Source organism: Hippocampus comes, unplaced genomic scaffold, assembly GCF_001891065.2.
Source record: "Hippocampus comes isolate QL1 unplaced genomic scaffold, H_comes_QL1_v1.1 scaffold82, whole genome shotgun sequence".
NCBI classification, from domain to species: Eukaryota; Metazoa; Chordata; class Actinopteri; order Syngnathiformes; family Syngnathidae; genus Hippocampus; species Hippocampus comes.
In genome coordinates this window covers 3,761,987-3,789,211 of record NW_017805135.1, presented here as the reverse complement: position 1 = coordinate 3,789,211, position 27,225 = coordinate 3,761,987, and the positions used below count along the sequence as shown (strand labels likewise).

At 42.7% G+C, this 27,225-nt stretch overlaps 1 protein-coding gene across 1 annotated transcript in view; it reads left to right on the top strand.

Annotated features, from left to right (window-relative positions):
- hcn4 (hyperpolarization activated cyclic nucleotide-gated potassium channel 4) overlaps positions 1 to 27,225 on the top strand; it is an 80,325-nt gene that overhangs the window by 36,901 nt on the left and 16,199 nt on the right. The window contains exons 3-6 of the mRNA XM_019866681.1: positions 4,455 to 4,616; positions 10,973 to 11,191; positions 21,466 to 21,612; positions 21,868 to 22,108. Coding sequence (XP_019722240.1) covers positions 4,455 to 4,616; positions 10,973 to 11,191; positions 21,466 to 21,612; positions 21,868 to 22,108 — 769 coding nt within the window. The remainder of the gene's footprint in view (positions 1 to 4,454; positions 4,617 to 10,972; positions 11,192 to 21,465; positions 21,613 to 21,867; positions 22,109 to 27,225) is intronic.

Below are 27,225 nucleotides of genomic sequence, written 5' to 3'. Positions count from 1 at the left end.
CCCCCCCGCCCCACACACACACACACACACACAAACACACACACACACACACACACACACACACACACACACAATTTACTTCCACACAACACAGCTTTGCATTTATAAAAGGGCTTCCCTTTTCAGTGGGTTGGCTTGTTTTAGGACAACACTGGGAGACATTAGAGCGGGCTCTCATGCGGACATCTAATGAGCAGCAAGCCCCTCATAAGAAACTGTTGCGTCTTCATCAATCACAGCTCTCCTTGTTTGCATGCTTGATGTTGCCATCCTCAGTCAGTGTCCCTATCAATTACAACAAAGTGCTCAGCAATCCATCATCCTTAACGTTGCCTGGGATTTTTTTTTTTTTTATTCACGTTCCAGTACATGCTAGGTTTTTGAATCACACTTTTTTTTTTCACCACCAGTGACTGGAGCGTGAACAAAGAGGGGAAACCAATCTCATTTCTTTGTGTTACAGTAACGATCTTTAACAAGAACCAATCTCGTGAACAAGAATGAGGGACTTAAGTCCTGTTCCTGCGCCCGCACGGGTGGATTTGAATTGATTGCGGCCGAGAGGGAAGGTAGGCCAATCACCTTGCCGCGCTGCCACGAGGAGTTTGGGGTTACAAACTGGAGATTTGCATGGCATTACCCCCTGACAGCTCCCGATGCTTTATTCTTGCGTGGCAGAGGGCACGTCGACAATAGCAAAGATATTGTTGGATTGTAATGACTCAAACAGGCTGTGGCAGCGGGTGCCGAAGGAGGAGATTGTCCTAATTTTGAACGACGCGGTTAATGGGTAAAAGGTTGAAGAAGACATATTAAAATCAAGGTAAAGGAGTACCTCCTCATGCGATTTTTTTTTTCACAATGTAAAACAATTCTCGAGTCTTCTTTTGCATGATATGGGCAAAATACTCAAAGGATAAAGAATTATAGCCCAATTTGTTCGTTCCTGAACCGAACCGAATAATGTTTGCGATTCCATAAATGCAGGCTCAGACAAGTGTGATCACAAAAATATTTATTCCAGAAAACCGCGCCGACAAAGTACAAACTGAAATCCCGGGTGACATTTGCTTCCATTTCCCTTCAAAGGAATCATTTCCTATCTGGAAATGTGATTCTTAAATGAAAAATCTATCAGGAGCACTGTAACCAGATGGGAAAATGAGGGGTGCCTCATGATTTATTCAATTGCCACTGAGTGAATTGAACACTTTTAAGGTTACGGAATGCCATTACAGCAGTGACAGGAAATTCGACATCCTGCAACATTGTGCAGCTGATTTTTTCCCCCCGTCCACCGCATTTAAAGGAAGATTACTCCCTTAATAAAAGGAAAACAAAAAACAGCGCCAAGGGCTAAACATCAGTAGGAAGGAAATGAGCAGGAAAAAGCAGCGTGTTGTTTGTGTATCTGTCATCCACTCTTGAGAAAATCTGCCCGACGCTTGATTCGCACCCTGGCACACTTTCCCAGGCGCTCCTCCATGATGGAGTTACAATGATGTGATTTGAAGGTACCGCGTCGGCGGCGGGTCCTCTCGCATCGTCCCGACTGAAGCGCAACACTGGCAGCCTTGCTCTTAACACGCAAGCGAATCACCACGCACATGAATGGCATCAACAAGCAAGGGAGTAAACAGCAGCACTTTATTCAATTAGATGCTTGATTTCCACCCCAGAGTTCCAATGAACATCATTTAAATTCATTACAGGCGACATCAAAGGTAACGCACGAAGATTGCGTCACATATTGTCAAACTATCAGTTAAAACAAACCCTTTCAACTCGACGCTAATGCCTTATCAGGACGGTGAAAATATCGTACCCACATGAAATGACGCTATTCCATTTCATCTCTTTATGAATTGAAAAGGCAGTTTCAAGTTTCAAGTGACTTTTTGACATTTGCGACAGTTACACAGGTACAAAAATATATTACTCACATTTGAGAGCAGTCTTATAAGACTAAAAATGTAATATTCTTTGTTTTGCATGTGACCATTTTAATACAGGTAAGCGACATCAGCAACAAATAATGACGATAGAGTCACGATTCGACTCACTGCGTTCATTTTCCTTTTAATTTTAATTTGCTTCTGACCTCGAGGTTTCTGAGATTACGAACATATAAAACTGTCTGAGTCTGGTTGTGACGCCAACACAACACTTTGAGAAATATTGTTTTGACTCCTAAACGTAATATGCTTCACAGGGCCATCATGTAGCTGTGGCAGTGCAGGCAATAGATCCAAGTTTGAATCTCGAACATAATAGTCCACTTCTTGTTCCAAAATCAGCTGTCATAGGCTCCAGCGTGACCCTTGTGAGGACAAGGGCCGTAGAAAACGGATAGAATGATATTCTTTTGTATCTATGAGAATTTTTCATTTATTGGAAAATGTCTTGCAATTTGGAACATTTCATAAAGAAATAAGATGAGAAAACCTTTAATTGTCTCACAATGGAGACATTCCCAATTTACAGCAGCAAAATTATGAAAATAGAAGACAAAAAGAATATACCCGGCACATAAATGTAAATATAAATCAAGTTGAATGCTTTTTATTTTGCATGACTGGACACAATATGTTGAAGTGAACGGTGACAGGGTGACAAAGTTGGTATTTATCTATTTATGGGACAAAAAAAAAAAAAAGAACAGGTGAAAGGGTTGATGTCATCATTTCTTCCTCACAAGAAAGATGAACTATGTGGTCTGAGTCGCAAGCCCTTAAAAGGCCCTGAGTGGATTTTAATCAGGTGTAGAGCAGTTAGCTTTGCTCTTCTGTGGGATTAAGAGCCTTTCCAATGGCCACGGCCATTAAAATCTACACCCGCCCACAAGTCCTGCAGTGCCTTGTGAGTATATTTATCATTAGGATTAACAAACCCTGCCTGTGAAACACTCTCGGCCCAGGAGCCCCGTTACCGCCGCCCCAGCTTGCCATTATTGTATTTGGCTGAGTGGCTGATGATAGCAGTGATTCAGCAAAGTCCCAGTTGGGAAAACAGGGGAGCGTCTCCCCGAGGACGCTTCTCACATCTGCATGCACCTGCTCAACTCTTGCCAGTGTAATAAGGCTTTGGCTTTGCTAGGCAGTATAGCGCAGTGTCATAAACCTTTCACTATTTCACATCTCACAAATGCGGGCTGGCTGATGTACAGAATAGAGATCTAACTATTTCATGTCACTAAACCGATTCTATATTTCATGGTTTGTTTGTATTTTTGTTTGTTTGTTTACTGTATTTTATGTCTTTCGAAAAATAATTGTGGTGACACAACTGCGGAAGTGACACAAAAATCAAATTAAAAATAGATAAAGCCATGCAGTTGTGCGCAGAATAATTTGCATCAGCCAGAAATCATCAGGCGTACCCTTGTCTCCTCAAAGGTTACCTACTGTATATACATATACAGGATTTGCTGTGCTTATGCTGTTGTTAGCTTGTTAGCCGATGTGTTTTTACAAACCTCTATTCAGTTTTCTGTTTTGTCTGATGAGATCCGAAACATCATTACATCTTATATTATGTGCTGCCCACATCTGCAATATGCTACACTGTCGAAATGGAAGAATTTTTGAAGCGCAGATTAATTCCAGCTCTGACTAAAGCTTTGCAGTGGGATGCTGTTGTTAGCTCAAAACATGTTATTCTACGAACATGAGTCACCGTTACTTAAATAATGAGGCTAGCTACACGCGAACAAGCCCCTTGCTTTTCAATCTCTGTATTAGTAAATAACTAGCCATCTTTAAAGGAACAATGTTGCTAGTTAATACTGCTGTCTTCTGTTTCGATCATTCGATGATGAGGTGCTGAGTCAAATTCCACTTTGCGAAACATCATCAGCAAGCTAAACAAGTTGGCCAGATGTATTTTTTTTTCTGCTAAGATCCAAGACTATTTAATGTTTTTGGAACCAAACTTATGGGTTTTGGTAAACATACAAGACAATTTCGTCTTCCGCAGACCTGAATTTTTTTCAAATATCAAAGACACGTTCGTCATCATGAACCTAATGTGTTGAATGTGTTTTTGTTTTTTCTTTTTGAATGAGGCTTGTTGCCAATGATGAGGTGTTGTGCGCCACTAAATTGTTTGTGTCTGACTGGTGATTTACGCTAATGTCGGATGGTGTTGCTTTTGTGTTGCTCCACTTATGATGACATGTAGATGCGTTGAATTCATTCAGACATTCCAGCTGGTGACACGAGCCGAGGGGTGTACATTTAATCCCGTTGCTGCCATTCAAGAGACCAAAGAATGATGCATCATCGAAGAATTTGGCATCCGTGCCTCGCCATTGCCAAAGCCAAAGCCAGGACCCAATATTCTCAAAGATCCCTCCCCCCTCCCCCCCAGAATGTATTGGAATACTGGATGCTTTGCGATCCAGTGAGATTCTGGGAATTCTATAACCACCCCGTATCCTGCTTTTCTTCTTGCAGATCTTCCACATGACCTACGACCTGGCCAGCGCCATGGTACGGATCGTCAACCTTATTGGTATGATGCTACTTCTTTGCCACTGGGACGGCTGCCTGCAGTTCCTGGTGCCCATGCTGCAGGACTTCCCCGCCGACTGCTGGGTGTCCAAAAATAAGATGGTGGTGAGTGTCTTTCCTGCGCTGGCAGTTCTCCTTCCTGATCCAATCAGACGATCCCCTGACTTATCTCATCCACCTACGTAATTACTCCTCTAAAGCCCTTTGGCATCCTGGGAAACCATGTCTTGCGTATCTTTCATCTAAAAGCCTGAATGAAATTAAATTTGTCAGCCAAATGTGGCCGCATGCAATCAATTGAGTGATTTTTCTGCACAGGCTGAGAAACATGCATTGCTCTTATATTTGTTTAGATTCATATTTTTATCTTTCTCCATCTGTCCAGCCAGCCAGCCAGCCAGTCTGCCATCCATCCATCCAAAAGTGTCATAGCTAATATTAGTAAAATTGCTTGTCTGATTTAATTTCCAATTAAATCCATGAATGAATGACCTTCATGAATGTTTTTTGTAAACATCAAAGACAATGTTGTTTTCTCCAAATCTAATTTGTGTGTTTTCAAAACCAGACAATACAATTTTGGCTTGTGTTTTGTTCGCATAAAAAAATAGAGTCTCTAGCCATCGAGACTGAATAAAAGTCAAAATATTTTCTGTGAAGTTATCTTACAGGACTTGTCTGTTGTTTCCTCTGCGATCCGAACGTGTTCTCCAAAACACCACGGATAACTTCATTCATTTCATCCACCCTTCAATTTAATCTTCATTTATTCAAATCCAATGAATGCGATTGATGAAAATTGATGGTACTGTGTACTAAATTGAAATTGGAACATGTCTGAATGGTATCGGTTCGCAGGCTTATTTTAAAAATTGTGTTCAGAGTTGGGAGTAAGTCACATATGTGGAAGACATAACTCAGTGATATCCTTCAAATTTTGAGCAAGTTACAAGTTGCTGTAGCAAAAGTCAAATCAGTACCTACACAAAGTGTGACATTTTAAAATATTTTCATTTTATGTATTTTGCTTCAAGTCGTGCAGGGTGAACAGGCTGGAACACTATGTATGGGTTAAGTCTGACTCAAGTCAAATCATGTGACTCGAGACCCAACCTCTACCGATGTTAGTTTTATGTTTTGACTGATCACTGTCTGATCACACAATTTCTTGGACGACTGCATTCCTTAGTTATAGCTACTATTATCATCATTTACGAAACGTGAGAGGCATTTCACGGCGGTGGAGATGATATGATTGTAAAGTGTCCTTGGGTGTCTTGAAAGGCGCTTATAAATAAAATGTATTATTATTATTGTTATTATTATTCATATAATTCACTTTCTCTCTCAAGCCGTCTGTTCATTTTGCCACATTGTTGCAAGAGGCCCCGCAATAGGTTGCAACATGCGCTCCCCCTGTAAAAGATGCCGAGCGCAGCCCATGTGAGACCAAAACAGCCGTGCAGCCGCTGGCCTCACATTACCTTAGCATGTGGCAGGTTCGCCGCTGTAATTTATAGCCTATTTGCGTGAGACGCAGAGATTGATCAGCGCGCTATCCCTCCTCCCCTTCAGTGGTACATCCCAATAAATCAAACGTACATTTAACCTTCACGGAATGCCGCTGAGCAGAGTCCTTCCCTAACTGATGGCTGATCAATATTTGTGCGAAGGTCAGAGTCAATAGGGCACCATCGGTGTGATTGTGAGCCGCGTGTTAGTCATCGCCGGGAAAGGAAAAATGGTGACTGTGTGTGCTCAAATAAAGGCGGTACGGATTGAATAGGCTTATTGGTTTCGACCCAGCGGGCGCCCCCTTAAAAGTGATTACAGTCGGTGTTAAAAGCAGCCTTTGTGCAAAACTGCAAAGGGATGGTTTCATTACCTCAGCCAAGGTGGTCACATTTTCATTTCTCGGGGTTTGTCTGCAGAATTTGATTTATCAGCAAATATTTGCATGAAGGTTTTTTTTTGTTTGTTTGTTTGTTTGTTTTTTGTGTGGACATTCCTTGCAGGGCGTTGAGCATTTATTTGGTATTCTGGCTTGTCAACATCCCGTAATTATTCCCATGCTAGTTCCAGGAATATTACATTTTGTTCTGATAAAATCCTTATTTTAAGAATGAAAGATATTTTTTCTTGAAAAATCTTTTTTTTGGACGAAATTTGACCTAAATCCTTCAAATTAAGGTTTACGTTGTTGGGAAATGCTCGAACATCCATCCATTCATTTTTCACGCTGAGCATGAGCCTATCCCAGCTGACTTTTGGCGGGGTGCACCCAGGACTGGTTGCCAGTCAATCACAGACCCCATATAGACATACAACCATTCTGTTACGGTTCAAAAAACTTCAATAATACTGTTCACTGCTATACCACAAGGTTTTGTGTGTACGGATGGTCAGAGCTGTGCATAAATGTCCTCACACACAAGTCCAAATAGATAAATCCCTTACTTGGCCTGGGAATGTTCGTACGCAGGCTTTACACACACTTTTGAGTGTATGCACGCTTGATAAATGAGGCCCATGGATAAGCTTAAAGATGATTTAATATTCTTACAAGAAGGAAGAACAACCATGCAGCCAAGCAGCTTATTCAGTGGTTGTTTACAGAATATTTGTCTGACCTTCTCTCCTATACATGTATAAGTCACGCCCACTACCTTCACCCAAGGTTGACTGTGCTTTATCAGACTGCCATTGGTTTCTCTTGTCCCAAGAAGATGGTTTCGTGTGATTTGTCATCCTAATCAAACATGAACTGACCCCCAAAAAACAAACAATTTCATCGGTTATTAGTTGTCCCATACAGAATGTGAAATTTCAAGTTCCGCTAGAACAGTGGTTCTCAACCTGGGTTTGAACGAACCCCAGGGGCTCGGTGAATCTGTCTCAGGGGTTTCACGAAGCCTCTGCCATGGAGGTTCAGACACCCCCGACTCAAGATGTCAGTTCGTTATGACACGCCCGCTTGGCCATCACTGGCTGCAGATGATCATATTAAATTGCTTGTCCAATCAGTGATGTGGGAAATTTAGTTCGCTCAGTAGTCACCATGTGACTGTCGTGATAGTATGTCATACAATTTTAAAAAAACTACACTCAGGCCATTTAATTTAATTTAATTTTTATGTTTTTAATAAATGTGGTTTTTTTTTCATGTCTTGAATGTGTAAAAAATCTAATTTTTATTTTTCACGAATGAAGGGTTCGGTGAATGTGCATATGAACTCGTTGGGTTCGGTACCTCTAACAAGGTTAAGAATCACTGCACTAGAATGTACCGATTGGAATTATGGATATTTTCCCTCACATTCATACCTTTGTCTAGTTTCGAGACCTCAATGAACCTAACATGCATTTTTTTTGGAATGTATCAGGAAGCCGGAGTAGGCAACCTGGCACAGGGAGAACATGCAAACGCCACACAGGATGGCGATTCAAAACCAGGACCTCCGAATTCGGAGGCAGATAAACAAACCACATTCAATGTTTTCTGAAGGTGTAGCGTATAGAATCAGTTGGGAAACACTGGATCATAGCCAAAAACTAATTGAGAATGCCTGTGTCAAATATAGAGAACTTCCTTGAGGTCCGCGCTCTGACTGCCCTGGTTAGCATTTGACGCTAACAAAAGTGGCTGAATAATTGACGTAATCGAAGAGAATGGCGCTCTGCAAACATTACAGCGAGAGCCCGTTCTGAGCGGAATATACGGCTCACAGTCAACTGTGCGTGCCGGAACAGATGTCACATGAGTAGTTACATCGCTCAAGGTATGATGTATTTGGTTCATCATGCCTCGGTGCGTTGCTGACATGCCGAGCGCTCGCTTGCTCCGTACGCCTCGCCTTCCATCACGAGAAACGACAGATGTTGCACACCCATGTCCCTTGAGATGTTTCACAGTTTAGCTAATTTTAGCCTACGATATACATACCTGTCTGCACCGGAGAATTTTTTGGGTGAGCTTGCGCAACCCAGTCATAAAACGGCTGACCTTTTGCCTGGATTTACACTGCAGGTGTAAATAAAACATAAAACAACGACCACAGTGTTTTTGTTGCACTTAAAATAAAAAAAAAAAATACAGCACTGTCCAAAACAATAAAAAAGAGAATGTAAAGAAATAGACGGTGTTTTTTTGTTTTGTTTATTTTTTATGTGATCATTGAATGCCATTACAAAACAGAAGTCACATATTAGCTAATTGCCATTTGTCAGAGTTATTAATTAGACATTCATAATAAAGACCCAATGAGGAGACAGGACACTTAAATCTGGTACCAATCTCTCGAAAGGGAAACAAGAAGAAGCGTTAGGGTTCAGTTACATCACTTGCATCTTTTGAATCAAAACTGCTTTTCCGAATCAGTTTTTGTTAAATTCCTATTGTTTGTCTTTAGGCGCCCTGTGATTGACTGGCAACCCACGCAGAGTTTTTCTCGCCTCTCATTCAAAGTCATTTGAGACAAGTTCCAGCTCCCCCCGTAACTCTCATGAGGACAATTGCTATCGGAAATTGAATGTTGGTATTCTTTTCCTGAGATTTGCACTCTGCCATTCCAAAAGCCGTTTCTAGGAGTTTGCCTGCGGTATTTTGTAACCTCGTTTGGCGATACGAGAGAAACAAAATGTTAGACATGCTCTTTCATTCGGATGTCCCTGAGCTGAGCGATAAAAAAGATGCACTCTAAATCCTGCGAGATGGAAACACGAAGCCTCTCATCCGGCCGCTCTTTGTTTTGTTTCACACAATAAATGCTCTCTAATTAATTACATTAACCAGAAGAACAGTTTGCAGTGTGACCGAATAACAAATAAATCTGCCAGTTTTTTCCATTCCATTACATTCAAAGCGATTCGGATGGTCTTCATAAAATGTTGACATGGTCAAAATGGTAAGAAGAAATGGTAAGAAGACTTCACGTGTCAACATTTCGGAACAGTGTTGCTGAGAGCAGATGATTTTGTAAGGGCTCCCCTGTTTCATGCAAATACGCCTCTGTTTATGGACAGAAGGAATTTGGGACTATTCTTGACAAAAAGATTTCAGATCAACAATATTCCTGGAATGTGTGGTGTGACTAACTCTCTGGAGGTCATTCCACACCCTCTCGATCGGGTATGAGGGGAGGACTCTGACTGGCTCGCTACAAAAGGTGTATTTTTAAACTATTAACAAGTGAAAAAAAAAGTACATTAAAATTGCTGATGTCCTTTTTTACTAATCTTAAATTGGAAGACAGAAGGTCTTTTGTTCCGCTGCAAAAAATGGTGAGCTAAACGTGAATTTCTTTTCCATTGATGATAACGATTGTCCAGGCCCTGCGTAAGCAAATCGTCCCAAACTGATGCACCCTCCACCATACTTGATAGTTGGTTTTGAGTTGGGGGTTTTTTGCCTTTCTGTCTCTACAAGCGTAGTGTTGAATGTTCCGTCCAAACAGCTTAACTTTGGTGCCATCTGGCCACAAAATAGTTTGCCAGTAGCAAAATGGAACATCCAGGTGTTCTTTTGCACACATCAAACCTGTAGCAATGTTTTTGGGGAACAGCAGTGGCTTCATCTGTGGCATCCTCCACTGACATTCATTCTTCTTTAATGTTTTACTTATCATAAATTTGTCAACAGAGATGTTAGCCCCTGCCAGAGATTTCTCTAAGTAACTGTTTGTTTGTGATCTCATTGAGCATTCTGCGCCATGCGCTTGCAGTCATCTTTGATTATGGTTCCAAGTAGTCTGACAGTTGCAAGGCTGATCATTGCAAAAAAATCTGCTTTATGTGAATTCACACTTGATAGGTAGGCAGGCGCTCCAGAGACCCAAGACCCAACTGTGTGGAGAGAAGCAATTAAAACGTCACACTGCTATTGTATGTGCACTTTACAATACAATTTTTTGGCCTCTCTCTACAGTAGCCGCCCCCATTGTTGCACCGGGTCATCGCTTCCTATTTTTCCAACAGTGGTGCTAATGAAATGACTCTCTTTTTTTCCAGTGTGGAAATTAATTTGAAATCAATTTTGACATGTCAACCCACAGGAGAGACGCTTATTGATTGACAATAAACTACCGCAAGGATCTGAAGAGAGTAAAAGAAAATAAAATGAAGGGTGTTGGGGCATTGATCAACAAATGAGAAATCGCATCATTTCTAAATGGCCGACCTACTTTCCTGCCACGCACGGCAGCCTCTCCCGTGTGTGTCACGCTATATTTGCCTGCGCTTGGGCTTGCGTTTTGCGAGGTTGGGCCCAAAATGTTGGCTCGCTACGTTTTGCATATTGGGACGTCGTGCTTCTGCCAGCTGCCTCGAGTGGACATCTGCCATTGCGTCTTTAAGGATGCGCGCGGGTGAGCTGTCGAGGCGCCCCGCTGACATTTGAACGTGCCGTCGAAAGGATTAGCAAGATGGCGGCATTCATCTTGTGTTTGTTTCCCCTCCCTACGCAGAACGACACGTGGGGACAGCAGTACTCCTACGCGCTGTTTAAAGCCATGAGCCACATGCTGTGCATCGGCTATGGCATGTACCCCCCGGTGGGCATGACCGACGTATGGCTGACCATCCTGAGCATGATCGTGGGCGCCACATGCTACGCCATGTTCGTGGGCCACGCCACTGCCCTCATCCAGTCGCTGGATTCGTCACGGCGACAGTACCAGGAGAAGGTAAGTGGATGTGGTCCTGAAAGAAAAATTGTCTAACAGTAAACACGGTTCCAGTTGGTGAAAATTTGAGATTTAAAGAGGCTGTTTTGAAAATATTTTCTTTACTCTTTTACTCTTTCTTAGTATATCCTTGTGCATTCACAGCCTTGAGGTCTTTAACTCACTTCCAAAAAAAGCATCTAGTCAATGAAATGGTGGAAAAGGGCAAAGAGGAATTGTTAAAGTCCACTTGTGTGCTGAGGCAATCAAGTCAAGCACCATTGAAGCAATCAGGATGTAAGACTACGTTTACATTATGAGCCTGGCGACCATCGAAGCCTCATCTGCCTGAAACAGTGGAGTGGACCAAGGGTATTTGACCGCATCTTGTTAAATTTTTTCCACACTCTACAACAGAGTACCCGTGACGGACCATGCGGGGAAGCAAGGCTGCTGAGTCTTGGAGGCTAAAAGACGCAATACGGTTCCGTCTGCGGTTAACCGCGGATACCATTTCCCATCCCTCCTAGCTTCTCCTCACATTTCTTTTGTTCTTTTGTTGTGTTTTTATGGATGAAAGATGGACACCGGGCAGCTATAAGTGCATCTGTGGCCCTGGCAGATGCAAATGAATATCCCATACAGGACCCGGCTCCAGATTTGGTTTCAGTGGGGGGGAATGTAGTGGCGGGGGGGGCCCATACTTCGGCTTAATTAACGTTTCATTGAATTATTATTATTATTATTATTATTATTATTATTATTTTTGGTCAAAAAATAATTCCCGAAACCATCTCTTGTACTAAATCAAGGAATGAGTTATTTACATACACACTGCATTGTTCTCTCTCTCTCTCTCTCTCTCTCTCTCTCTCTCTCTCTCTCTCTCTCTCTCACATACACACACAACACACACACACACACACACACACACACACACACACACACACACACACACACACACATTCAAAAGAGATATGCCACGGCAGGCATTGTGCTTCAGCGATGCCGAGAAATACCGCAGAGGTTTCCCGTCTCACGAAGGACCGCCTCCTGATGTGCCCTATTGTGTACCATCAAGTTTAGTTGCGCTCATTCCGTTTTACTATCGTCAAAAAGGTTTCTCATCCGACCTTGACTGCCATGTCAAATTTTTTGACGGTTTAAAAATCACACCGCGCATCCATGCCACTCTTTGCCTGTCACATTAGTCCAGCCCGACCACCCGCGTCGTCTCACAACCATTTAGTTTTGTCCGTGGTGGCCTGAAGTTGGACCGGCTGTCTCGAGAAAGACGCTTTGCGAAGCAGCCATGATATTTCCATGTGGGTGAGCTCATGCAGCGAGGAACCTCAGCATTCCCACCTCAGCACGGTGGGAGGGGAAGGAAAGCCCCAACAGCTGGCTCATTGAAGCTGCCTTCCACAGGCACCCAGCGTGGGCGATAATGAGCTGAGCTGCCGGCCTGTCACATTTCTCGCCGTCCGTGGCGCGTGGGAGACAAGAGATGGGAGGGTGACCTCCATCGGATGAGGCGCCCGCTTATATTCAAAGAGGGTGGATGAGAGGGAGTGCAAGAGCTTAGATGATGTAATGGGACTTTCAGGTAGCTCAGAGTGGATATGTTAAATGCTTCACCTTCACACCTTCACCCCAAGGATGACTTGCTCCACTCATGCAGCGGATCCGAAAGGCAACATGGTGACACGTAGCTAAATCGAGAGGTATTGAGGAGGAATCCATGAGATATTTGTGTGAATCCTGATTAAAAATGAAGGATAACAGCCAAATGGAATTGTGCCACCGACAAAATATTGCCGTGTCGTAACCTTACGTCGTCCTCTGTTGAACCAAAAATAGCCTGTATTTTTTTGTTCTCGGTGTATCTTCCTCGGTGTAGACAAACAAAAAGACAAATCACTTTTTGGGTCCAAGACATGCTGTGAATAGTAAAAATCTACGGGCTACTGACCTCAGACTCGTCAGACCATTAAAGCAAGGTAAAGCCAAAACCTTTTTTTCACCATTATTGTGTGTAGATTTTTTAACATCGATGGTATATGCTTGAGTATGACTAGATTAAGCATTTAATCCCCAAATAGGGCAGCAGTAGCGCAGGCTTCAAGGATCTAGGTGTGTATGGCACCTTAGCAATGCTGAAAAATACCAATTACTACTTTTCTGTTAGAAATATATCGGGCATTACAGAAAAAGCACCAAAATATGCCGATAGCTGTGGATAACTGAGATTTTCAGTGAATAGCCAGGTAAGGTTCCACAGAGAAAAACAACCTTTTTGAGAAGCCTAATTTGAATATCGTTAATATACTGCTGGCATGTTCCAGCATCTGTCTACCTCCCAAAGCCATATTTTTTTCATTTTCTGGGTTCACCCTCTACCTAAAGATCTTCAGGAATTCCCATCGTTGCTCACTTGAAAACACCCCTGCACTCTCGCAGCCTGCAGACAGGTTATTTCTGCGGCAAGCAATTAAATTTTAAGATGGCGGCTTCTCCGGTTATCTTTTTCGCACGCTTCGGTGATAAGACGCTCTCCGCTGCGCACTGCAAGGGATTCTTTGCCACCGCTGTGTTACTGACTTGAGAAGGGATTTTGTATGGGAAAAGGATGCACTGTAATTAATTCAATGCTTAAAAGTACATTAAAAAAACATACGTGAAATATGCATCAACTAAAATTAAATATACTGCACATTAAATATGGATGTAAACTACTGTATACAACAGCAAACTATAAAATATAACTGCTAGTTTATTTGTATGTGTAATTAATTGTACAATATTTATTATTGTATTGGTCACATTTGTCGATGCATTTCACCACGATAGTAAGTACTGTAAGTACATGTCATTCATTTTGCACTTCGCACAGAGTGGACTAACACAGTGCTTCACAGGGTTAAAAAGAATAAAAATAAATAAGGGACAAAAAAAGTCTGCTTGCCGAAACGTCTTTTTAAAAATGACGAGAGAAGAGGCAGCTCAAAAATAGTAGTGACACGAAGTGGCCGTCTTCCTCCATTCCGTGAAGACAGGCGTCTGTTTCGAGCCGGCCTGCGGGCTGCAGAAGGAGGTCATGTTGTAAACGCTGTCACGTAGCACAAGCAACACATTCACGATTAATAAGGACCACTCCGACTAAGCATTTCATCAGAAAAAAATCACATTGATGCTCACGAGCATTAACACAAATCAGGGGCTGAGTGACTGAAGATTTTCTTCTTGTCGACTAAATGCGATGAAGTTGAAGTCGAATAATCGATGATGTCGCAGTTGGTTTTTTTTCACTATAGCACAGCGGTCCCCAACCTTTATCGAACCACGGACCGGTTTCATGTAAACATATATTTTGACGGACCAGTTTATAGAAACAAATGAAAACAAAACATTCAAAATAGAACTTATGTTCACGCTGACTAAATTTGTTGGCGTTCGTGGAGCCCTGCGCATATTTCTCTAAAACAAGCCCACCGGTCTTATGTCGTTTCCATAACATAGTGCGTGGGAAGATGGGACAATGTTGCCGAATTCCCCCAATGATTCTGTATTTTTAAGTGACTGTGATACTAGTCTCATTTATGGTCAAATATGATAGCATAATACGGCTAGATGTCGTATTGCAACAGGTGTAAGCAAGGTTGTTGTTGTGAATGAATAAAGTTCCCGTTAGCGTACAGTTGCCCACGCATTGTTGAACAAAAAAATGGAGATTTCCTTCCGTGCCGCTGCCCCGAGTCCTCGCCACCAATGCCGTGGTGGTGCTGGTTTGAATATATTAAGACGAGCGATGATTTGAATAGCCAAGCTAGTAGTGGGGCTAGCCGCTATTCTCCATCCACAACGAGCTTATTTTTGTAGTTTTTGATTGGCACAGACGTACGAAGACGTCACCTTGTAGTTTGCTGCTCCACCGAGTGTTTTAGTCCCGTGGGTTGAAAGTTCTGTGAATATGGGCAAATTGGAAGACGAGATGCTAAAAAAATGTGACAAGCAATTGGCCGACTTTGAGCTTTAAATGTTGATGCAGAGTAAAAGTGTCGACTCCGTTCTACCCCTAATACAAAACCACTTTGTGTTGTAAATCCACATGGATAATAAAGCCTTTATTACATAATTAGCAGCGTTTACTTCACTTTAATAATTAAAAATATGCATCACGCAAGGCACTACAGCCGGTATCAAGTAAAAACATGGTAATCATCACAGATGCGTTCACACCGGTAATTTAATGTGCGTATTAGGTGTTGAATGTTTTTCCTTAATTGGCCATAAGACCATAAAAATGTGTTCTGTCATGAGCATTTCATGCATCTTAATGAACTTGCAAAGTCGAGCTCAAGGGGAGCACTGGGATGCATGAATTCTAACGCCCATAGACCCGTGTTGAACTGCATATACTTGGAGAGGCATTAGAAGGACGCGCGGGCGAGGTGATGTACTTAAAAGCGCATTTAGGCTGGATAATGTGAGGTCTTTATTGGTGCCATCAAACTAAACACATGTTTGAACTGGCTACCTCAGCCAAGATTGGATTGGAGAATCTTTTATTGTTTTTTTGCAATGTGTGATTTCAAGTGTTGAAAGAAATTAACTGCATCAAATGCGAAACACAAAAAATATACATAAATAAATAGACAAATGAATGAATGTATGAATGAATGAATTAAAATGCTTGGAGTTGACCGTGGTTTATAACTGCACGTCATTACACTGAGACCATTTTTATTTTTGTGATGGTAAGATTTGTATCCATTTCTTCTCTTGCCTCTCGGTCCATATAATGAAGTCAGGGACTCCGTTTTACCGTTGTTGTGCTCGTAGCTGTGAAAATTAATGATCCAAGTAGGTGTTTCATGACGAGATATTGAAATCATTTCTAAATTGAAAGGCATTTGGCGGGTTTTTTGTGGCATGGTGGCTGAGAGGTTTGAGTGGCCGATAATTGGAAGATTGTGGGGTCGATGTCAAAGCCCCCAGCCCGTCCTGATGCTGCGTCATCACTGCTCCACATTCTCGCTTATTTTTTCTTTTGCTGCACTCTCGTTTACCTTCATGTGTCGAGTAAGTGAAAAACTACCATGCAGTTGCATAATGATAGATAAATATATGATTATTCTCGCGATGGTATTTAAACTGTATATTTTGTTTTGATCCATGCATCCCAACCTCCTTAGCAACCCAATATCGAATCCTTATTGTCATAAAGTCAATCACCTCATCGAATAAGCCGTGATAGCGTCAAACTGTAGCCAGTGCCAAACCTCTATCAACTGCACAAGCAGTTGACTTAAAAAAAAAATCACTTCAGCAAATGTGGAAGAAAAAAAACGGTTTCCATATAATTTGTGTTGCAACTGAGTAAAGATTTCCCCCAAAAGTTTCACATACTTCTGTCTGGGACATCTGAACAAAAAAGAAAAAGTTGTCTATGGAGGAAGCTCCCCGCTTTTCACATTGGAAAGAGCGGGAGACGAAGGGGAAAAAGACGCTTTGCTCTCAAAGATGGTGAAAATTATCATCAGAAAGCGACGGTATAATCTTTCCTGAATAGAATTCTATTACAATATGGCACAGGGAGATAAATGCCCGCGCTGTCAGAAGCGAGCAAGCCGGCTTAAATGGGCTCTTAAATAGGAATCAGGCAGCCTGTTAACTGTTCCACAAAGTAAGAGAGCCCGACAATCACACAAAATACTAAAAAGGGAGGGGGTAAGATTGAAGTGTGGCCCCCACAGAGATGAAAAAATAGCATTATTAGGTTCATTTTCACTCAGCTAAAAATACATGCGGCTTGCCAATTCTGTGCGGTGTGGAAATAGACTGTGGAAGACCCAAAACGATCCTGTAAAATAATGGAAAACTACTCTTCCTTTGACCGACACGTGGTGTGGGAATAGGAAGGTGTTTAAAAAGCAACACTGTCACCTAGTGGCGTTTTATAAGAATTGCTATGAGTACGCGTGCAAATAAATGTATGTTTACATTGATTTGTCAATGGTATATGTCACAATATTAATATTTGAGCACACGCACCACTACAGGGGTGGTTGGTGCCTTAGCAGTTGTTTTTTCCAAATATAATGTGACCCATTCACATTTCGCCAGGGAACACGGAAAGTAGCTAGCTCCGTTAGCTCAGCTGCCTACGTCTTTGTTTAGAAAGCTAACAGCACACTATAATCTTACGGTTAAAACAATGCTATAACTAGGGGTGCGCATACATAAATTAGTCTGGTCTGGTACTATTTTGTCGGGGACGGGGGGGCGTGGGGGTGTGGCAACAGATTCATCTACCTCACTGGTGAACTGAAAGACCGATAGTAAGTGTTGGTGCTCTTTGCGATTGGTCAATCTGTGCTTTCGGCTGACTATACAGCCTACCACATAGCTTTATATCTGCTATTATTTTTTTAAAATAATTTTACAGATAAATCGGATACGTTGCTTGACTTGGAGCAGAAAAAGGTATGTTTATTGTTTTTTGAGGGATAAAAATGATAATAAGTCAGCATTTTTCTGTGGTAGTTTTGGGATTTTGGAAATGGAGCAAAAAAAATAAAAATAAAAAAAAATCCCGTAAAACTTTTAAAACCTACAAAATGTGCTGGTCCTCTCTCCTGTACTGTGATTGCATAGTTTACCTTCACGTGCTACACGTGTGCACAAGTTGCGCCTGCCATTCCCGCTCGCCTATAAGCCGGCGCTTATCTTCATCTATGAAAATGGAAATGTACATGGGAAAGGGAGGGTGGAGTGGATTGGTTGTGGCGGGGGGAGCTGCAGAAAGAGGAGATCATCTCCCTCATTTGCGTCTTGTTACTCATGGGCGCGCTGTCATCCTTGAACTTTTCGCAGCAGAGATTTCACGTGAGATATGCTGACTTGGTGTTGGATGGTGCTGCAGTTAATTTCCCTTCCAAGAGGGTCGCTGTCCATCGAGTGGCGTGTTGAGGCATGTCGGTCCCAAGCGGCTTCACTCGAAATTGGACATGCTGCCCCTCCCATTCGAATATCCAATTAGCACTTGGCAATTAAACATGCTTCCTTGGGATGGTTAAGAAGCAAACTCAAGCGGAGCATTTGTTCTCCAGGCGAATGCAATGGTCCATCATGACTAATTTATTATTTACTTATATTGATCATATTCATTGCTTACTGTTATACGTTTATGGAAAGTTTGATGCGGCACAAACAGAAATTGGCATTGTATACCTAGATTGTAAAAAATGATACAATGTGGACCGACCAAGCCCGGAGTAGATTCCTAAAAGCAGTACTAAATAAAGGCATTGCTTTAAAAAAAAAAAAAAGTACAGATTACTGCACGTGCGATAGTGTCTGCATGCACACATCAATCCCAAAACAAAACCATGTGACAGTCAACATCCACTATTTTCAATCCAAAAATGTGTTTTTCGATGCGTTTTATGTGTGTAAAAGTTCTTCATTGTGACATTATGCAGTGCCTGCCAAATATCGAGTGTATATTATCGTGCATCATGTTGAGTGTTCCCATCCCATCCGTGGATTTGTCCAAGTGGAGTGTCAGAGCAGCGACCGCCATAAGCTCATTTCCTGTCAGGCAGGAAATCATCGACTCAGCTCATAGGTCGCTTTCTTTACATCTGTCAGCCTTCTGATTAACATACTTGGTCAGTGGCATGCACTCGAAGGGATTTGAATGAGAAAAGCATGGGGACATTGTCTTGCGTTGTAAGATGAAAGCTAAGGGTAAATGGATTTATTAGACGGTATATTGTCAGGAATGTGAATGAAAATATAATAACCTCTGCCTTTGAAGCCTCACATCCACATGAAGACCCCTCCATACTCTGGCAGTCAGTCAATCGGATGCCTGACGTTGATTTTTTCCCCCCCCCGCGCCTTGCAATTTTCCTTTCATCGTCACATCAGTAAAGTAAATTACCCTCGTGACACAGCCCATTCATCCATCATGTCTATGAAGTATTTCATTTACGATGTTTCTTGTACATTTATTTGTCTGGGAGTTGCATCGTGTGTTATTCTTATTCATATGCATTGAGTGGCTGCTGTCGTGACAGAACACCCTTGATACAAACCCCAATTGCGGTGAAGTTGGCATCACTCATGCAGTTGTTTTGGAGTCTGGGGTCTCCGTTGTTGTACAGTATTTTATATCTCCTTAATCCCCCCACACATTTCCAATGGGAGACAGGTCTGGACTGCTGGCAGGCCATTCTAGTACTCACACTTATGCAGAATGTGGCTTGTTATTGTCTTGCTGAAATAAGCAGGGACACCTCCGTAAAAAAAAGTTGCATGGACCTTTCAGCATGAATGGTGCCTTCACAGATGTGCACGCTTGAAGATTTAAGTGAGCACGATTACATAAGAGAGATACTGCACAGTATGTTTGACAGATTGTGATGGCATTTGTTTGGGAATCTGATGGCGTGTGGGTAGAATCTTCTTCTTTAGTCTTGTTGTTCTGGCTGGGGCACTCCTGCAGCGTCTGCCAGATGGGAAAAGTTTGAAACGTGTGCTGTGGATGTGTGCTGTCTCTGATAATGTTCTGTGCCCTCTTTGTGGCACGGCTGTCAAATGCTGTATGTGGCAGAGTGGTGTGAAGGCTGTTCCACAGATGTGTTGTGCAGTTTTAATGACACTCTGGATAGCCATCCTGTTCTGTACAGTGCAGTTCCCCGACCAGACTGTGTTGCATGCTCTCCATTGTGCATCTGCAGAAAGCATGTTGGGGGCAATCCCAAATTTTCTCAGCCTCCTCCGTTGAGCCTTGATGGACATTTTTCCAGGAACAATATTTGATTCAAAGCATGTATGGTCATCAGATACAGATGCAAGGAGAGAAGCCCGAAAATGTCACTGAAAGTGCTTTCATGTGATTAAAAGACACATTATATTTCGAAAAAGAAGTGAAATAAGTATTTGGTCATGGAATTTTTTTTAATTGCCATTAGGATTATGCGGGCAATCTTGGGAAAAAAAAAAATCATCCTTTCAAGGTCATTGGTGAGCAATATAATGAGGGGTGGGCTACCTGAGCTCAGCTGAGCAGTTCAACGGAGACATTTTCGGTGGTCAAAGCAAACCTTGAGCATTACCTTATGCATGCAGAATTTTTTTTCTTTTTTGGGTATCTTTCTTTAGCTGAGGGTCAAGGATGCTACCTGTTATTATTCCCCAAGGGGATCCACGGCACGCTTTGATGTGCATCTCGGTTTCTCCCGTACACACTGTCACGCTTTTGTTCTGAACAAACAGCATAAAGACTAACAGCACCTTTGATAGACAGAGACGCTGTGATATGTCTTCTGGCGTGTGCGCTGTTTGAACAGCTATGTGTCTGATGTCAGCTGCACTAGGCTACGCGAGCTGTTTTAAAAATAGTTGCGTATCATTTCAATGCTTGAGTGGGTTATAGCCCTTTTTTTAATATTCACATTCAACTAAATTCACCCCCAATGTTCCTACAATTACAGAAGCCCAACAACCTGTATATCGCACACTAGTTTAAACACTATTGAATACAGCAATACTACTGCATACTGATTTTAGTAAGCCCTTCAAAGTATTCCAACTCACTGGTCTTAAACAACTACATTAATCACTGAAACATGCGGTACTATTGTCCTCTTGCCACGATGCAATCTCAGCCCCAACTCCTGGACATATTGAACCCCACTCCTTCTGAATCCTGCTGACTGTATCAACCCTACCGCATAGTAACCCCCTCGCTATAGAAACCGCAATGTAGTAAACCCTGCCCACTATCCAAACCAGTGTGATGTCGGAAAAAATTCCCCCTATACTGAAGACGATAAGATTTTACGCTGCATCTATTGCATCCATCAGCACTTCCTACTGAACCTCATTTGCTACTGTATATTACCTACAGCAACCTTTACTGCACTACTACATTTTGTACAAAGCCCACCATATCATCCGGCAATTCAGATCGAACCCCACTTACTATGCAACTACAGTAACTTAACCCCACCCTCAAGCGCGGATACGCATTGAACTCGGCCCGCTGAACTCATCACTGCAAGATACCAAACCCCATAACTCCATTTACTACTAATGAAACTTCACCCACTACAAGAACCACCACACACTGAACCCAACCCACGACATTAACCTACTACACATTTCACCTAATCTACTCTAACAAACACTACAACATATTGAACCCTACCACTATACCAACTGTGAGATATGTATTCGTGTCCTTTCAGTTGGCCTGATTTTTGTCTGTCCGGGTGTGTCGCCAGTACAAGCAAGTGGAGCAGTACATGTCCTTCCACAAGCTGCCGGCAGACATGAGGCAGAGGATCCACGACTACTACGAGCACCGCTACCAGGGCAAGATGTTCGACGAGGAGAGCATCCTGGGGGAGCTGAACGAGCCTCTCCGAGAGGTATGGCAACCGGCGGCGTCTGGGGACGTGGATAATGGCGCACACCCGGCATATGGAAAATAAACCCGCCCGCTGCTTGGCATTCCCCACGGTTCACTTCACATTTGCTGACATTTTACCTTCACACCGGCAGTGATGGAGGATCTCAGGGAAGGAAAAACAAATGTCATTGTTTCCTCTAATATCCTTTCCTTCGTGAAGTTGTGTCAGGTCATTGCCTTTTGTCAACCACTGTTGTTTTTCTCCGTCTGGCAGGAAATCATCAACTTTAACTGTCGGAAACTGGTGGCCTCCATGCCGCTGTTTGCCAATGCCGACCCCAACTTTGTCACCTCCATGCTCACCAAGCTCAAATTTGAAGTGTTCCAGCCCGGGGACTACATTATTCGAGAGGGCACCATTGGCAAAAAGATGTACTTCATCCAGCACGGCGTGGTCAGCGTGCTAACCAAAGGCAGCAAGGAGACCAAGCTGTCAGACGGCTCCTACTTTGGTGGTAAGCAGGCTGCTTTTTGAATAATGGCTATTATTTCGCCGATATGAACTCCCTTTGAGCTTCCGGTGGAGTGTTTTGTGCTGGTGATGGTCACCTCGCTTCAAAATTCGCCCTCATGGTTTATGCAAGACTTCTTCCCCCCATTCAATTCACATCACAAGCTGCCTCTTCATTGTAGGACAAATCCTGATGAATAAACGGCATCGTGCCGCGGCTTAAATAGAGCAGTACACATTTGAAGGTCTGCTCGGTCACCAAAATATGAGCAGCTTTTGTAGTGTGTACAGCGCTATGGCGAGATAAACATTGTATGATTTTTATACGTTTTTAAGTTCCGTCACACACTGTTCATCGCCTGCCACTCAAAGTCAAAGCTGACAAGATTGTGACAATGTGCGTTTCCAAGTGTTGTCCACTGTTCAAACAAATCAAGAAGACATTGTGGAACATCTCAGATCGCCATTGCTACAAAAAATTGAGTGAAAAATCAGCTTGATCGGGAGCTACAAACGGCTTGAGCCACATAGTAGGAAAGATACAGCACCTACTTTCTTATTTGCGTCATTGTCGTCCATTTATGGTTGTAACGCGTGTCTCTAAATTGTCCACTGTTGAAATGACTCAAAAAGTGAGTCTTCCGTAGCTACATTCATCCATTCAACCGTCCATGTGTTTGCAAACATAGTTATTTATTTATTTTTTATTATCTTTTTTTTTTTTTTACCAAAACCATGAAGATAAATACATTTTTGTTACCTTTTGGGATAAACCTACGGAACGTCAACGTGCACGTTCAAGCCCTGCTGTTTGAATGGCAGCGAGTCAGCAGGAATAGGGATTCCCGAATAAATTACGATATAAACACCACTATAAGGATTCATTTTGCAGTTGATTCACTACTTGATCCATCCATTCATAATCTGAACCGCTTATCCTCACAAGGGTCACGGGCGTGCTGGTGCCCATCCCCGCTGTCTTCAGGCAGTCGGTGGGGACACCCTGAACCGGTTGCCAGCCAATCGCAGGTCACTATTCTTTACCAATTACCAATTGCCATGGAAAAAGCGTAAAAACAGCACCATCTACTGGATTTCAAAGTTTGCCAAGGTCATTTTACCCTTAAGTCAGTCGACTTCTTCATCGGGCGTCACATGATGTGTGGCAGTCGCTTGACGCGTGCGGGGCGACACGACCGCCATCTTGCCCTCACCAAATATGGATTCATTTGCCCGGCGACGGCGTATCATTTAGCCGGTGCTGTTAAGTAATGAGAAATGGCGGCGAGGCGTTTTTATCGGCGCATGCGACCCGGCTTGCGAAGTTTAATTACGCCTTGGCTGCTCAAGTTCGTCTGCGTGCCCTCTCGCTGGGGGGTTCCAGAGAAATAATGAAAAGATGGCAGGCAATCTCTCGCTCCCTCTTTCTTTCTCTGCACATGCAGAAAAAAAAAAAAACCTAATCAACATTCTCAGTAAACATGGCCATGCCTCTTTGTGAGGCCAAACGATGTTCTCTCCCTTCGCTTTGTCCTCGTCGAAGCTATAGTTCAAAGTCAAGGCAATGATGCGCCGCCATAGTTTCTGCAAACATTAATCTCGGTAATGCATCCGTCTGTGTTACAGCATGAACACCGACACCAAGATGAAAAGCCTAAAGTGGGGTACGCCCAGAACAATTTTTAACATCTAAAACAAATTGCGATAGAACCCGCACAAACACAGTCAGTGTGCTCTTATCTTCTCTTGTGGTGTGTGGTTTCTCCGAGATGACCAACACACCACACACTTAACGATATCTCTTCTGACAATCCTCCGTCTCACACCAAAATGCTGCTGTAGTACTAAGCCTGACCTGTGAGAAGCAACATTGCACCACAGGGCAAATAAAAAGAATGAAAGAGTCACAAAGAAATAGAAGAGGCTAGGCTAACTGTTAGCTTTACTGGAAATTACATGGCCCTTGTCTTTTTATTGTCGTGAATGACGTGCGAGACACGTTATACAAACAGTCAAAGCCAATCACTTGCTCCTTTATTTTGCATCAAGTTGCTTCCGAACAATGTGGTGACTACACACTTGAGGCTTTGCGATTATAAATATTGAACAAGATTACGATCGTTGGCCCCAACTGTTTTCAGTGTGTGTCGGGGAAGGGGGAAAAAAAAAACACTCTGAATGCACCTCACACGTGATCATCATCAAGGGACATCCGATCATTTGTCGCACAGTCGTCAGGCATACTCATCGCACTTACTATATTACCTCAGAAAAGCACCTTATTGGTAATAGTGTGTTACTCACTAAAGGTTGTATGTTGGATGTTTTATAATTAGCGAGGTCATGACACTTGTCTATACACAGTATATATAGTCCATACACTGCACTGTATAATGCACACGACACACTGATAAGGTTCAAATGCATTATCTGAAACACAAACTCACTCACACTTTGCTCCAATCTGAAGTCTTATATCCGCAGTCATTCCTCCCCCAACACTTTTATGCTTTTGACTCCCACATTGTGTGTCTATTTCTGGCAGTGCCACTCCTATGGGGGGTGGGGGGCATGAGGGGCGAGGGGCGGGAAGGCTACTGAGGTAAGCCCTAAGCCACAGGGAGTTTGTTACCAAACATGGGTTAGTCATTCATGAAATTAATTGGCAGGATCAGCACTGGGAGGATGTGGCACACGCACATTTCGCTGTGACTGTCACTATCTGAACGAGTGGGAATTGAACAGTAACTAAAATGGCATTCAGGAGAGGGCAGACCGCCCACCAAGGCTGAGTTATTAAAATTTGGATCTTCACCAAACTGTACACTCTGTCTTATTGTCACCTTCCTTAAATACAATGTTGTTGTTGTTTTTTTGTGGTTTTTCTTTCACCACAGCAAAAAACATATTTTTTCTTTGCAGTTTCTTATCACCAGGGGGAAAAATATGTTAATTGCAAATCACAAAACTCTGCAATTCAACTTACCCATCCCTCTATTGTAAGTAGTTGGTGTGTTTACTCAAAGTTTGGACCGTAACTTCAAAAACCTAAAGTACATTCACTCGTAGGTGAAGCTACCACATATTCGAAATGGTATTTCTATTATATCATGTGGTGAAATGCCAACAAATTGTGTTTCGATTGGGTTACCAGTAAAGATTCTGTTTGACCTAAGGGCTCCACTGTTCACTATGTGTCCTGGATGTTGTGGAGCTTCCTTTTCTTTTTTTTTTTAATTGAAGCCAAAAAGCGTTAGAGGGCCTTTTGGTTTACGCTACAGAGAACCTCCGTGCAAAAATGCACATCAGCATGTCAGCGAAGCCATGTTAGCGTAAGTCATTCATTCATCGAGACCCTGAATTATTTACGCAATTATGTACTCAGCAGTCTGCTCCACTTTGTGCGCTGCTGGATAAGCTTGAGCCGGAGAGCCTTAATGTCTAAAGTGGACACGACATGTCCTGGACGGGAGCGTCAGCTTGGGCACCCAGCGATCCCACCAAGAGGGGGAAATGTAATGTGACTGCAGCGCTAATGCCGAGGGACACATGAAACGCTGCCAAGCCTGCTCTCTGGATGCTGCTCTGGGCTCAGGAAGACAACATGCGCTCGCCCCCACCTCCTCCACGCACCCTCTACCCTCATCCTCTCCTCTGCTCTCAGTATTGGAACACTTATCCGAACAGCATCGCCACCGCTGCCCGTCTCGGCGGCCAGCCCAAGAACCTTATTGTGTGACGTTATACTTCATCCTTTGTTGGCTGCGGCAATGGTGGGGTGCAGGGCTCGGTGACCTTGTGTTGTGCCAGGCGGAAGTGCCTCTCAAAGAGCTGCCTTTGATTGGACCTCAAAGACGCCTACTTTTTCCTTTGGGGGTAAAACGTGACATGTCGCCATGCGCCGTATGGCGAGGGTGGAGGAGACTAAGCTAGACTCAATCATAATGGCGCAAACTCATATGCACTCCATACAATATATGCATAAAAGTGATGGGATATTGCCACTCTGTATTTTAAGTTGAAAATGAATGGACTCAAAACATCTCTCTGAGGAGCTCCCACACAAAAAACAATGAAATAAAATGGAGCCACCCATCTGTCTTGTGTCGCAGGAATAGGTGCCTCATCTATGTATATTTATATATTTATTATGAATTGGGAAAACAGTGGGCACTATTGAAGGACACACTCTATTTTGGGGTCAAGTCTTGTATAGTTGCTTGAAATTTTGGTAAAAAAAAAAAGTTTGACCCCTGGAAATGGCCAAAATGACCTTAAAGTGGCCGCTCCAAAACAAAACGGCGGACTTTTTGTTCGTTTTTTGACAAACATTCTTGAGACTTATTTGTAGATCTGCTAAAACCCCAAATTTTAGGTTGCAGTGGGAGATCATGGGAAATGGACTCAGACCTGAGTTTGTGGTGATGGAGAGTGTGGCTGTGTCATCATTTTAGATTTTACTCACGGTGACGGGTTCTCTGTGACGTAATCTCTCCTGACGTGCAGAGGTAAGGAAACTAATAGGCCTTCAATCCCAGAGTTGCGAGCAGAGTTCTCAAGCTGACATATGGCCGACCTCTTCCAGTTAGTTAGTGAGGCCAGATGTAGTCTTCCACCAGCAATGAACTTTGCATGATTTATTCAGCGGCAACATTGCCTTAAATGTGGTACACCTCAGCAATCTAATAGAATCCAATACAGAAGTTGCCAAATATTTGAATACCTTCACCCTCTCATATTGCAGGCTCTGTCTTGTTGCAGGTGTTGCTGAATCTCTCTGTGACTTTCAATATTAAAAATGACTAAGGATACCTTGAGTTAGTCATCAAGTGTGCCATAGACCTCTTTATTCCTCATCAACAATTGTTCTTTATCTTACTAAGACAAATCTGGAATTCCAGTGAAGAGAATTTTGCATTTAGTGATCAATAAGTATCAAAAGTAACATTACTTTCCAGTATCTGAATCTGAATCGCCCTTATTGTCATTGTATGCGGGATAATTCGAGTCGAGGTCAGCCCTCAACACTTGCTTAATCCAGATTTGTCCCTTTAAAGACCCTTTTCCACATCAGGAAAAGAAACAGTAACTGTAGTAACTCCATGGTTCAAAGATATAAAA